Source organism: Mobula birostris, chromosome 15, assembly GCF_030028105.1.
Source record: "Mobula birostris isolate sMobBir1 chromosome 15, sMobBir1.hap1, whole genome shotgun sequence".
Taxonomy (NCBI): domain Eukaryota; kingdom Metazoa; phylum Chordata; class Chondrichthyes; order Myliobatiformes; family Myliobatidae; genus Mobula; species Mobula birostris.
In genome coordinates, this window is record NC_092384.1 from 18,938,574 (window position 1) to 18,953,603 (window position 15,030).

The 15,030-nt window shown below is 42.2% G+C and overlaps 1 protein-coding gene across 2 annotated transcripts in view; it reads right to left on the reverse strand.

Annotated features, from left to right (window-relative positions):
- Positions 1–314: 314 nt before the first annotated feature.
- The window catches only part of cbfb (core-binding factor subunit beta), a 107,289-nt gene continuing 92,573 nt past the window's right edge, over positions 315–15,030 (reverse strand). For both annotated transcript variants that reach the window (XM_072279399.1, XM_072279398.1), the window contains exon 6: positions 315–1,685. In XM_072279399.1, coding sequence (XP_072135500.1) covers positions 1,636–1,685 — 50 coding nt within the window. In that variant the 3' untranslated portion in view covers positions 315–1,635. The remainder of the gene's footprint in view (positions 1,686–15,030) is intronic.

Below are 15,030 nucleotides of genomic sequence, written 5' to 3' on the forward strand. Positions count from 1 at the left end.
AGAAGAGTAAGTTACAGAATACAGGGAAATAAGTGAATAGAGTTTGGGACAGATGAGATCACATTGTTGGATACTGGCATGGAGCCAATGGGCCAAGTGATTGCCTCCTGATATCGTATTGAGTTAAATTACAGTAAATTATGATCTCTTTAGCAGGATTGGAGCATTGTCCATGTACTTCTTTGTAATTTGTACTGGTAATACCATTCTGATGTCAACTTTTTAAACATCAAAAATTTGTGACAATGATGAATTTTAAGTTTTTCTCATGTTAGATTTCCAAATGTTTTAAAAATTGAGACGAAACAGACAAGTTTGACTTTTCAGATTTATTAATAAAGTAATTTAAAAGGAAATGTTTCAGATTCACAAAGTAGCAAAAGCTAGCTCAATAATTCAAAGCAACTCCTGAGGGAGAAACAATACAATTCGATGCAATTCTTTCTACTTAAATATAGATTGGAAAAACGTATTAAATTGCATCAATAACTTAACACCAGTAACAAAGTTTTGAACTGTTTGGACTAATTAGCAGAAAGCAGATATCCCAATCCTAATGCCAGCATTAAGATATTATTAAGCAATGCAAAGCAGAAAATAGCCACCAAAGCCACTAACATCAATTCTCCAAATACATGATATACCAGGGAACTTCAGAAGTCTTTTGGTCACTTTTCATGTGTCCAGCACATGATGTATATGTGCACTGCTTTAAATTTTTTCAGTCCAATTTATTTCCCATATTTAGGGTTACATATTTAACTTCATAACAATAGAATATAAAACTGTGTGAGATGTGACCTATAAAGAAAAAGTAATTGGATTTGGAACAAAAATGCACATATTTATTTTAAACTAAACATGGGTAGAAATTAAAATTAATATTTGATAGATTTAGATTAAAGCCTGTATTTTAATTCAGAAAATGGAAAGGACAAGCAGAATTAAATGTTCTTAACCTCGGAGAGTCTTCTGCTCTCCAACTTACTGCAATACCGTACTATCAACAATTATTTTTCAATCATGGGAAAAAAATTGCTCCTGCAATATGGACTACTTTATTATGTGGCTATCTCTTTACGTGATACAAAAATCACAGCTAAAAATTGCAGACAAGCCAATAATGCATTCCCTGTGCATTAGAAAAGCAAAGGCAAACAGATTTTGAATTTTTACACACTTGCAACACAGAATGTACTACAGAAAAAGCAGAACTAAATTTCTGATTTCCTGCCACTTACTCCTTAATTCAACATACTTTGACCTAATTTCTGATACAGATTTTCTGTATTTTTTGGTTAAAAACCAAGTCGAGAGAGAAGACAAATAATATCATAAAAGGGCTAAAAATTCAAATGAAAAGAAACATAGCCTTGCATAGAAAACAAAGATTGCTGCTGGTTACATGCTTAAAACAGGAAATGCAGGTACTGTAAATGGACATAGTGCAATCCCTGGCAGTTTGTGCTGAATGAGACATCCAAAGGCCTGGAGCAGTTGGAACTGGATTAAAAAAAACCTTGTTCAGACCTTAGCATCTTCATTTCTTTAAACACCAGTTCATCAGAAAGCTGCTTGATCCCACAAAAAGATTTATGATGAAGCTGCTTCAAGAAGATTTAACGTAGTTTGAGCTCATCTCCGCTCCCCAGATTGGTGCCGGGACTGGGGTCCTGTCTGCGTGGCTGCACAGGAGAAAAGAAATGCAGGTCAAAAAGTGAGACAAATAACTAAATAATATGGAGAAAAATTGTAATGAAAATGCTTGTAATCAATTGTTATAGTCATACAGCACAGAAACAAGCCCTTCAGCCTAACAGGTCTATGCAAACCAAGACACCTTATTCAAGCTAGCCCTATTTGCCAGCATTTGGCCTCTATACTTCTAAACTTTTCTAATCCATGTGCTTGTCTGTCTTTTGAAAGTTGTTGTACCTTCTCAACCACTTCCTCTAGCAGCTGATTTCACATAGATGCTACCTTTAGTGTAAAAATGTTGTCCCTCAAGCTCCTCTTAAATATTCCTCACATACTTTTAACTGATGCCTTCTAAATCTTAATACTCCAACTCTGGTGGAAAAGACTGATTGCATTCACCCTACCTATGCTCCTCCTCATTTTACACACCACTATAAGATCACCTCTCAATCTCCTGTGTGCTAAGGAATAAAGTCCTAAACTGTCCAATCTCTCCTTATAACTCACCACCCTACTTACCTATGATTCCACTTGTACTCCAAAGTGTCTCTGTGCTACAACACTCCCTATGGCCCTGTTGTCTACTGTGAAAGTCCTACCTGGATTTTAACTTTCCAAAAAACAACATCTAGCACTTATACAAATTAAACTCCATTCCCTGGCCCACTTGCCCAGTTGATTAAGATCCTCCTGCATTTTTGGTAACATTCATCATTGTCCACCTTACCACCTATTTTAGTGTCACATGTAAACTTACCAATCATGCCTAATACTTGATTATACATTCTTATTCTAATTGTTTATTGATGACAAAGACAAAAAGCACTTCACCCCTGAGGTATACCACTAATCACAGGCTTCCAGTCTCAGAAAACAAAACATGCCATCATAGAGTAATACAGCAGTACAGCTCGTTGGCCCATCTAGTCCCTGTTAAACTATTATTCCAACTAGTCCATTCAACATGCACCTAGACCACAGCTCTCCATACTCTTTCCATCCATGTACTTAACTAAATTTCTCTTAAATGTTGAAGATGGACCTGCATTCACAACTCCAGCTGATAGCTTGCTCTACACTCTCACCTCCCTCTGATTGAAGGAGTTACTCATGTTCCTCTTAAATATTTCACCTTTCAAGCTTAACCCATGATCTTTAATTCTAGTCTCACCTAACCTCAGTGAAAAAAAGCCTGCTTGCACTTACCCCATCAAAAACACTCAATTTTATATACCTCCATTACATCTCCCCTTAAATTCCCACACTCCAGGGACCAAAGTCATAACCTATTCAACTATCCCTATAACGCAGATCTTCAAACTCCAGCAACATCCTTGTAAATTTTCTCTGTACTCTTTTAATCTTATCGATAGCTTTTCCATAGGTAGGTGGCCAAAACTACGAACAACACTAAATGTTTTATACAATTTCAACATAATATCCCAACTCCTGTACTCAATACTTTACGAAGGCCAATGTACCAAAATCTCTCTTAACAACCCAATCTACCAGTGACACCACTTTCAGGAAACTGGAGATCTGTGTTCATAGACCCCTATGTTCTACACAGCTCAGTGCCCTATTGCTCACTGTTCAAATCCTATTTGTACTCGCAAAGTGTAACACCTCACACTTTACTGAATTAAAATCCATCTGCCATTTTTCCAACTGGTCCAGGTCCCACTGCAAGTTTTGACAGCCTTCCTCACTGTTCACTATGCCCCCAATCTTGGCATCATCTACAAATTTGCTTATCCAGTATACCACATTATCATCCAGATCAATAATATAGATAACAAACAACAACAAACCTAGCACTGATCCCTATGGCACACCACTAGTCACAGGCCTCCAGTCAGAGTCGTTTATTGTCATTTTGACCATAAGCTGCTGGTACAGTACACAGTAAAAACGAAACAACGTTCCTCCAGGACCATGGTGCTACATGAAACAACACAAAACTACACTAGACTATGTGAGACAGCACCAGGCTACACTAGACTGCGTAAAACAACATAAAAACTGCACTAGACTACAAAACTGCACAGGACAACATGAAGTGCACAAAACAGTGCAGGGCAGTACAATAATTAATAAACAAGACAACAGGCAAAGTAGAGGACAAATTACAATATAATAATAAATTATGTAGATGCCGGTCTAGACTCTGAGTATTGAGGAGTCTGATGGCTTGGGGGGGAAGAAATTGTTGCACAGTCTGATCGTGAGAGCCCGAATGCTTCAGTACCTTTTGCCAGATGGCAGGAGGGAGAAGAGTTTGTGTGAGGGATGCGTGGGGTCCTTCACAATACTGTTAGCTTCACGGGTGCAGCATGTGGTGTAAATGTCTGTAATAGCCGGAAGAGAGACCCCGATGATCTTCTCAGCTGACCTCACTATCCACTGCAGGGTCTTGCAATCCGAGACGGTGCAATTCCTGAACCGTGATGCAGCTGCTCAGGATGCTCTCTGTACATCCTCTGTAGAATGTGGTGAGGATGGGGAGTGGGAGATGGGCTTTTCTCAGCCTTTGCAGAAAGTAGAGATGCTGCTGGGCTTTCTTGGCTATGGAGCTGGTGTTGAGGGACCAGGTGAGATTCTCCACCAGGCGAACACCAAGAAATTTGGTGCTCTTAACAATCTCAGCAGAGAGTGGTCGCTCTGTGCTCTCCTGAAGTCAACAACCATCTCTTCTGTTTTGTTCACATTCAGAGACAGGTTGTTGGCTCTGCACCAGTCTGTTAGTCGCTGCACCTCCTCTCTGTATGCTGACTCGTCGTTCTTGCTGATGAGACCCACCACGGTCGTGTCATCGGCAAACTTGACGATGTGATTCGAGTTGTGTATTGCTGCACAGTCGTGGGTCAGCAGAGCAGCAGAGTGAACAGCAGTGGACTGAGCACACAGCCCTGGGGGCCCCCCGTGCTCAGTGTGATGGTGTTGGAGATGCTGCTCCCGATCCGGACTGACTAAGGTCTCCCAGTCAGGAAGTCTAGGATCCAGTTGCAGAGGGAGGTGTTCAGGCCCAGCAGTTTCAGCTTTCCAATCAGGTGCTGAGGAATGATAGTGTTGAATGCTGAACTGAAGTCTATGAACAGCATTCGAACGTATGTGTCCTTTTTGTCCAGGTGGGTGAGAGCCAGGTGGAGGGTGGTGGCGATAGCATCATCTGTTGAACGGTTGGGACGATACGTGAACTGCAGGGGGTCCAGTGAGGGGGGCAGCAGGGTCTTTATGTGCCTCATGACGAGCCTCTAGAAATATTTCATGATGATGGATGTGAGAGTCGTTGAGGCAGGACACTGAAGACTTCTTCAGCACAGGAACAATGGTGGAGGCCTTGAAGCACGTTGGAACGACGGCGCTGCTCAGGGAGATGTTGAAGATGTCAGTGAGAACATCTGCCAGCTGGTCTACACATCTTCTGAGCACTCTGCCAGGAATATTGTCTAGTCCAGCAGCCTTCCGTGGGTTGACCCTGCATGGAGTTTTCCTCACATCGGCCACAGTAAGACAGCACCTGGTCATTGAGAGGAGGAGTGGTCTTCCTCGCCACCACCTCATTTTCTGCCTCGAAACGAACGTAGTTGTTCAACCCATCTAGGAGGGAGGCATCACCAGTACAGGCAGGTGATGTTGTCTTGTAGTTGGTGATGTCAACTCCAACCATCTACTGCCACTCTCTGCAATCTCTCCACAAATTTGCTCCTCTAACTCAGCCTGAAAATTGAGTGGTGTATAATATAGTCCATTAATGAGGTCATCCTCAGTTCTACCCATTTCACCTGAGATGAGGTTTCCAGTCTGTCCTTTCTCAGCACTCCTGAGACAATTTCCCTGACTAATAATGCTTCCCCCGCAACCAAGTCTCTCTAATGACTACAATATCATAATTCCACATGCTGATCTGATCCATGCTCTAAATTCCCTAAATTAATCCACCTTATCCACAATACTCCTTACATTGAAATAGACACCACTCAATATTATTCCCACCATGCTTAATCTTTCAATAGCTGTCTTTATATGATTATGAGGACACTCAGTCCTCGTTTATTGTCATTTAGAAATGCATGCATTAAGAAATGATACAATGTTCCTCCAGCATGATATCACAGAAACACAGGACAGACCAAGACTAAAACTGACAAAACCACATAATTATAACATATAGTTACAACAGTACAAAGCAATACTGTAATTTGATAAAGAGCAGAGCACGGTAAAAAATAGTCTCAAAGTCCTGATAGCCCCATCATCTCACGCAGACGGTAGAAGGGAGAAACTCTCCCTACCATGAACCTCCTGCGCCGCAAACTTGCCAATGCAGCACCCTGGAAGCACCCGACCACAGCCGACTCTGAGTCCATTTGAAAACTTCGAGCCTCCGACCAGCCCTCTGACACCGAGCACCATCAACCCCACCCCGGCCACCAAGCAACAAGCAAAGTTGAGGACTTGGGGCCTTCACCTCCGGAGACTCTGGATCACACACAAGCAGCGACAGCGAAACAGGCATTTCAGAAGTTTCACCAGATGTTCCTCCGAGCTCTGATGTCTGTCTCCATCAAATCAGGATTATGTATGTAGGCTTATCAACATCTTTCCCCAAAACCACTTTACGATCTGCTTTGGCACCGAGGTATCCATTCCCTACAACACTAGTTTAACACCACACCCCCACCCCATGCAGCACTGGCGAACCTTCCCACAAGGATATTAGTTCCCCTTCAAGTTCAGGTGCAAACCGTGCTTCCTGTACAGGTACCATCTTCCCTAGAAGAGAGCACAATGGTCTAAAAGTCTGAAGCCCTCCATCTTGCACCATGTCCTTAGCCACATGTTAAACTGTATGATCTTCCTATTTCTGCTTCACATGGCATGGTTAGCTATCCTGAGATCACAACCCTTGAGATCCTGTCCTTCAACTTAGTTTATGACCCCCTGAACTCACTTTGCAGGATCTCATTATCCTTCCTACCCCTGTCATTGGACCCAACACAGACAATGATCCCTGGCTGCTCACCCTCCCACTTAAGAATGGTATGGACTCTATCTGAGATGTTCCTGACCCTGACACTAGAGAGGAAACATACCATCTATAATCCTGTTCTTGTCCACAGAACTTCATGTACCCCTAATTAATGAATCCTCTCATTCATCTGTTCTCCCCCCTCATCTTCCTTTCTGAACCAGTCAGACTCAGTGCCAGAGACTTGACAGCTGTGCCTTTCATCTACTAGGGTATTCCCCTCCAGCAATAGTATCCAAAACCGTATACTTGTTATTGATGGGAACAACCACAGGGATAACCCACACTGGCTGCCAATCCCCCTTCTCCCACCTGTGTCCTGCACTTTAGGTGAAACTACCTCGCTCTCAATCACCTGTCAAATCAACCACCCAGCTTCCCAAATGATCCCAAGTTCATCCAGATCAAGCTCAGTTCCCTAACATTGGTCTGCAAGAAGCTGCAGCTGGATGCAATTCTTGCAGGTGTAATTGCCAGGAACAATGAAGGTCTCCCTGCCTTCCCACATCCTGCAAGAGGAGCATTCCACTATCCTGCCTGGCATTCCCACTGTTCTAACTGTGCAACAAAAAAAATCAAGGAAAAAAGCAAGCTGCCTGAAAAATCTATCTTGAACAACCACTTCTCCTTGCCAAAGCCTCTGAGACAACATGTCAAGCTCCCCACTAACACTGGCCAACTCCAACAATGGTTGCTCTGCTTAAACTTAACTTCTTATTAAGCTTTGCCAAATGTCTGATTAACCTATAATCTGTGGTGGGCGAAATGTACTGACTGACAGCACTTGCTTTTCCAAATCTTGCTCCCACTACACAAAATCTATCAGACCACAGGACATAGGAGCAGAATTAGGCCATTTGGCCTATCGAGTCTGCTCTGCCATTTCATTATAGCTGATCCAATTTTCCTCTCAACCCCAATCTCCTGTCTTCTCCCTGTATTTCTTCATGTCCTGGTCAATCAAGAATCTATCAACCTCTGCCTTAAATATACATCAAGACTTGGCCTCCACTGCTGCCTGTGGCAAAGATTCACCACTGTCAGGCTAAAGAAATTCCTCGTCTTCATTCTAAAAGGACATCCCTCTACTCTGAGGCTATGTTCCCTGGTCCAAGACTGACCACCATAGGAAACATCCTCTCCACATCCACTCTATTTGGCCTTTCACCATTCGATAGGTTTCAATGAGGTCATCACTCACTCTGAATTCTACTCAATACAAGCTTACATCAAATGCTCTTCATATGACAAGCCATTCAATCCTGGAATCATTTTTGTGAACCTCCTTTGAACCCTCTCTCGTTTCAGCACATCCTTTCTAAGGGGCGCAAAACTGCTCAATACTCCAAGTGAAGGCTCACTAGTGCTTTATAAAGATTCAACATTACACCTTTTTTTTTTATATGCTACTCCTGTTGAAATGAGTGCTATAATTGCATTTGCCTCCTGACCACACACCCAACCTGCAAATTAACTTTTAGGAATCTTGCACAAGGATTCCCAAGTCCCTTGCTTTTTTTTGCATTTTGTCTCCATTTAAAAAAAAAGTGAACCCTTTAATTTCTTTTACCAAAGTGCATGACCATATACTTCCTGACACTGTATTCCATCTGCCATTTTTTTGCCCATTCTCCTAATCTGTCTGTCCTTCTGTAGCCTCTCTACTTCCTCAAAACCACCTGCTCCTCTAGCTATCTTCATATCGTCTGCAAACTTTGCAACAAAGCCATCAATTCCATTACCCAAATCATTGACATATAACACAAAAATAATTAGTCCCAACTCAGACCCTTGTAGAACACCACTAGTAACCAGCAGCCAACCAGAAATGGCTCCTTTAATTTCCACTCTTTACCACCTGCCAATCAGCCCTTGCTCTATCCATGCTAGTATCTTTCCTGTAATACCATGGGCTTGTGGCTTGTTAAGCAGCCTCATGTGTGGCACTTTATCAAAGGCCTTCTGAAAACCCAAGTACACAACATCAACTGATTCTCCTGTCTATCCAGATTGTCATTTCTTCAATGAATTCCAACGTATTTTTCAAGCAATATTTTCCTGTGAGGAAACCATGCTGACTATAGCCTATTTTATCATGTGCCTCTCGGTACTCTGAGACCTCATCCTTAATAACCGACTCCAACACCCACACTAACTGGCCTAGAGTTTCCTTTTTTCTGCCTCTCTCCCTTCTTGATCAGTGATATTTGCAATTTTCCAGTATTCTGGAACCATTCCAACATCTAATAATTCTTGAAAGATCATTAATAATGCCTCCACAAATTCTTCAGCCACCTTTTCAGAACACCATCTGGTCCAGGTGACTTATCCACCTGCAGACCATTCAGTTTCCCAAGAACCTTCTCTCTAGAAAACGTAACTTCACATACTTCATGACCCCTGACACCTGGAACTTTCTCCATACAGCGAGTGTTTTCCACAGTGAGACTGATTCAGTTTGTCCGCCATTTTCTTGTCCCCCATTATCTCTCCAACATTGTTTTCCAGCGGTCCTATATCCACTCTCATCTCTCTTTTACACTTCATATGTCTGAAGAAACTTTTGGTATTCTCTTTAATGTTAGCTTAATTTCGTATTACATTTTTACCCTCTTAATGACTATTTGAATTGCCTCTGTTGGCAATCCTCTAACTTCTAATTTTTGCTCTATTATACGGCTTCTTTTTGTCTTTCATGTTGGCTTTGACTTCTCTTGTTAGCCACAGTTGTATCATCTTGCCTTTAGAATAGTTCTTCCTCTTCGGTATGTATATAATCTGTGCCCTCCAAATTGCTATCAGAAATTCCAGCCATTGCTGCTCTGTCATCATCCCTGCCTGTGTTCCTTTCTAATCAATTCTGGCCAATTCCTATTTCATACCTCTAATACCATTTATTCCACTGTAATACTGATACATCTGACTAGCTTCTCGATTTTCAGGGTGAATTTGATCATATTATGATCACTTGCCCCCAAGAATTATTTTATGTTAAGCTCTGTAATCAGCTCTGGTTCATTAAACAACACCCAATCCAGAATAGCTGATCCTCTAGTGGGCTCAACCATGAGCTGTTCTAAAAAGCCAACTCATAGGCACTCTAGAAATTCACTCTCTTGGAATCCAGCACTAACCTGGTTTTCTCAATCTAGCTGCATATTGAAATCCCCATAACTATTGGAACATTGCTCTTTTGGCATGCATTTTTCTATCTCCCACTGCAATTTGTAGGCCACATCCTTACTATTGTTTGGGGGTCTATATACAGCTCCAATCAGGGTCTTCTTACCCTTAGAGTTCCTTAGCTCAACCTACAATGATTAAACACCTTCCGATCCTATGTCAACTCTTTGAAAAGATTTGATTTCATTTTTTAACCAACAGAGCAATGCTGTCCCATCTGCCTTCCTGCCTGTCCTTTTGATACAATGTGTATCCATGGGCATTAAGCTCCCAGCTATAATCTTCTTTCAGCCATGATTTTGTGATGACTACTGCATCATACATGCCAATCTGTAACTGTTACAAGTTCATCTACCTTATTCTGTAAACAGCGCATTCAAATATAACACCTTCAGTCCTTTATTCACCCTTTTTGATTTTGAATACCTTTTACATTGCAACTCATCCTGTTGACTGCAATTTTACACTATCAACCTCTCCTCACTAAACTTTGCCTGTTTGTAAACCAACTACCTCATCTTCAGCACTATCATTTGCCTTTGCTACGATACTTCTTACATTGAAATATATGCTACAACTGGATACATTTCTCACAGTTGTAATAGTCAAGAACACTGGAGGTCTCTGCCTTTCCACGTCCCGCAAGAGGAGCATTCCACTATACTGCCTGGCATCTCACCTATCCTAACTGAGCAGATATAAAGAAGGGAAGGAAAAAAAAATAACCTAGAGTTCTTTTTTCTTTTGCTTTCTCTAAATGAAGTCTCTCTTCGCTGAAGTCTCAAAGAGCTAACGAGCCTCAATCACAAACGTGAATTTGTAAATGCACTATTACACTGCCGCTACCTGCTTGCTGCTGTCTTTTTTTATACCTTGGCAGTGGACCAGATTGAAATCCCCTCCTCTCATCTTCCAACATCTGGATTGGTTGCACCATTAAACCAATTGGTCAGCTGTCCCTGGATTCCATGTCATCTACTGAAGTCAACAGACAATAGGTGCAGGAGTAGGCCATTCAGCCCTTCGAGCCAGCACCATCATTCACTGTGATCATGGCTGATCATCCACAATCAGTACCCTTTTCCTGCCTTCTCCCCATATCCCTTCAGTCTGCTATCTTTAAGGGCTCTATCTAACTCTTTCTTGAAAGAATCCAGAGAATTGGCCTCCACTGCCTTCTGAGGCAAAGCATTCCACAGAACCACAACCCTCTGTGTGAAAAAGTTTTTCCTCAACTCCATTCTAAATTGTCTACCCCTTATTCGTAAACTGTGGCCTCTGGTTCTGACTCCCCTAACATCCCCAGTGTCCACATAAAGCACATCTACTGCTTTGCCCTCATCAACTTTTTTTGGTCACCTAAAATAAAACCAAAAAACTCAATCAACTCTAAGTCAGAATCTCCCACTCACAAAACCATGGTGATTACCCTAATTAATCTCCATCTCCAGATGTATATACATTGTAACCCTTTGAATCCCAGGGGGACCAATATCTTGGCAGGGAGATTAGCGAGGGCTACTGAGGTGACTTTAAACTAGAATGGTTGGGGGTTGGGAATCAAATTAAAGAGGCTAGGCGTGAGGAGGTTAGTTCACAACAGGGGGATGGGAACCAGTGCAGAGAGACGGGGGGTGTAAAGTGAGGGTAGAAGCAAAAAGTACTAAGGAGAAGAGTAAAAGTGGCAGGCCGACAAATCCAGGGCAAGCATTAAAAAGGGCCACTTTTCAACATAATTGTATAAGGGCTAAGAGAGTTGTAAAAGAGCACCTGAAGGCTTTGTGTGTCAATGCAAGGAGCATTCGTAATAAGGTGGATGAATTGAAAGTGCAGATTGTTATTAATGATTATGATATAGTTGAGATCAAAGAGACATGGCTCCAGGGTGACCAAGGATGGGAGCTCAACGTTCAGGGATATTCAATATTCAGGAGGGATAGACATGAAGGGAGGGGAGGTGGGGTGGCATTGCTGGTTAAAGAGACTAACGCAATAGAAAGGAAGGACATAAGCCAGGAAGATGTGGAATCGATATGGGTAGAGTTGCGTAACACTAAGGGGCAGAAGACGCTGGTGGGAGTTGTGTACAGGCCACCTAACAGTAGTAGTGAGGTCGGAGATGGTATTAAACAGGAAAGTAGAAATGTGTGCAATAAAGGAACAGCAGTTATAATGGGTGACTTCAATCTACATGTAGATTGGGTGAACCAAATTGGTAAAGGTGCTGAGGAAGAGGATTTCTTGGAATGTATGCGGGATGGTTTTTTGAACCAACATGTCGAGGAACCAACTAGAGAGCAGGCTATTCTGGACTGGGTTTTGAGCAATGAGGAAGGGTTAATTAGCGATCTTGTCGTGAGAGGCCCTTTGGGTAAGAGTGACCATAATATGGTGGAATTCTTCATTAAGATGGAGAGTGACATAGTTAATTCAGAAACAAAGGTTCTGAACTTAAAGAGGGGTAACTTTGAAGGTATGAGGTGTGAATTAGCTAAGATAGACTGGCAAATGACACTTAAAGGATTGACGGTGGATATGCAATGGCAAGCATTTAAAGGTTGCATGGATGAACTACAACAATTGTTCATCCCAGTTTGGCAAAAGAATAAATCAAGGAAGGTAGTGCACCCGTGGCTGACAAGAGAAATTAGGGATAGTATCAATTCCAAAGAAGCAGCATACAAATTAGTCAGAGAAAGTGGCTCACCTGAGGACTGGGAGAAATTCAGAGTTCAGCAGAGGAGGACAAAGGGCTTAATTAGGAAGGGGAAAAAAGATTATGAGAGAAAACTGGCAGGGAACATAAAAACTGACTGTAAAAGCTTTTATAGGTATGTAAAAAGGAAAAGACTGGTAAAGACAAATGTAGGTCCCCTACAGACAGAAACAGGTGAATTGATTATGGGGAGCAAGGACATGGCAGACCAATTGAATAATTACTTTGGTTCTGTCTTCACTAAGGAGGACATAAATAATCTTCCAGAAATAGTAGGGGCCAGAGGGTCCAGTGAGATGGAGGAACTGAGCGAAATACTTGTTAGTAGGGAAGTGGTGTTAGGTAAATTGAAGGGATTGAAGGCAAATAAATCCCCAGGGCCAGATGGTCTGCATCCCAGAGTGCTTAAGGAAGTAGCCCAAGAAATAGTGGATGCATTAGTGATGATTTTTCAAGACTCGTTAGATTCTGGACTAGTTCCTGAGGATTGGAGGGTGGCTAATGTAACCCCACTTTTTGAAAAAGGAGGGAGAGAGAAACCGGGGAATTATATACCGGTTAGCCTAACATCGGTGGTGGGGAAACTGCTGGAGTCAGTTATCAAAGATGTGATAACAGCAAATTTGGAAAGCGGTGAACTCATCGGACAAAGTCAACATGGATTTGTGAAGGGAAAATCATGTCTGACGAATCTCATTGAATTTTTTGAGGATGTAACTAGTAGAGTGGATAGGGGAGAACCAGTGGATGTGGTATATTTGGATTTTCAAAAGGCTTTGGACAAGGTCCTACACAGGAGATTAGTGTGCAAACTTAAAGCACACGGTATTGGGGGTAAGGTATTGATGTGGATGGAGAATTGGTTAGCAGACAGGAAGCAAAGAGTGGGAATAAACGGGACCTTTTCAGAATGGCAGGCGGTGACTAGTGGGGTACCCCAAGGCTCAGTGCTGGGACCCCAGTTGTTTACAATATATATTAATGACTTGGATGAGGGAATTAAATGCAGCATCTCCAAGTTTGCGGATGACACGAAGCTGGGTGGCAGTGTTAGCTGTGAGGAGGATGCTAAGAGGATGCAGAGTGACTTGGATAGGTTGGGTGAGTGGGCAAATTCATGGCAGATGCAATTTAATGTGGATAAATGTGAAGTTATCCACTTTGGTGGCAAAAATAGGAAAACCGATTATTATCTGAATGGTGGCCGATTAGGAAAACGGAAGGTGCAACGAGACCTGGGTGTCATTATACACCAGTCATTGAAAGTGGGCATGCAGGTACAGCAGGCGGTGAAAAAGGTGAATGGTATGCTGGCATTTATAGCGAGAGGATTCAAGTACAGGAGCAGGGAGGTACTACTGCAGTTGTACAAGGCCTTGGTGAGACCACACCTGGAGTATTGTGTGCAGTTTTGGTCCCCTAATCTGAGGAAAGACATCCTTGCCATAGAGGGAGTACAAAGAAGGTTCACCAGATTGATTCCTGGGATGGCAGGACTTTCATATGAAGAAAGACTGGATGAACTGGGCTTGTACTCGTTGGAATTTAGAAGATTGAGGGGGGATCTGATTGAAACGTATAAAATCCTAAAGGGATTGGACAGGCTAGATGCAGGAAGATTGTTCCCGATGTTGGGGAAGTCCAGAACAAGGGGTCACAGTTTGAGGATAATGGGGAAGCCTTTTAGGACAGAGATTAGGAAAAAACTTCTTCACTCAAAGAGTGGTGAATCTGTGGAATTCTCTGCCACAGGAAGCAGTTGAGGCCAGTACATTGGCTATATTTAAGAGGGAGTTAGATATGGCCCTTGTGGCTACGGGGATCAGGGGGTATGGAGGGAAGGCTGGGGCGGGGTTCTGAGTTGGATGATCAGCCATGAATGGCCTACTCCTGCACCTATTTTCTATGTTTCTATGAATTTTCACCAGTAAATTACCTATCACAGATGTTGGAGTCACTGGCTTATAGTTCCAAGGATTTTCTTTGCTACTCATTTTAGACATAGGCACAACATTCACTACCTTCCAGTCTACCAGATGTCAGCCGGGCCTCCCACAATGTACCTGAATAAACCTGGCAAGGCCTTGGCGATCTGAAACACTTCATACTTTAATTATTTAATGCTTCTTTAAAGCATCCTGATAGCACCTGTCCCAGTCAATTACCAATAAGAAAGGAATGGACAATATTTCAAAGTCATATTATTGGCCCTTACCATTGCTAAGGTCTTTTTAATAGCCAAAGCTGCAAAATTATTCACCCTCAATCATCCACAAAGAGAATAACTGAAATTGTAAAATCACATGCACTAGATCTAAATTGTGTCAGCAGTTATTTAATATTTTAATTATTTTCCATACTTTTTCTCACCTGCCAAGCTATTTCCTTCTATGTTATTCTT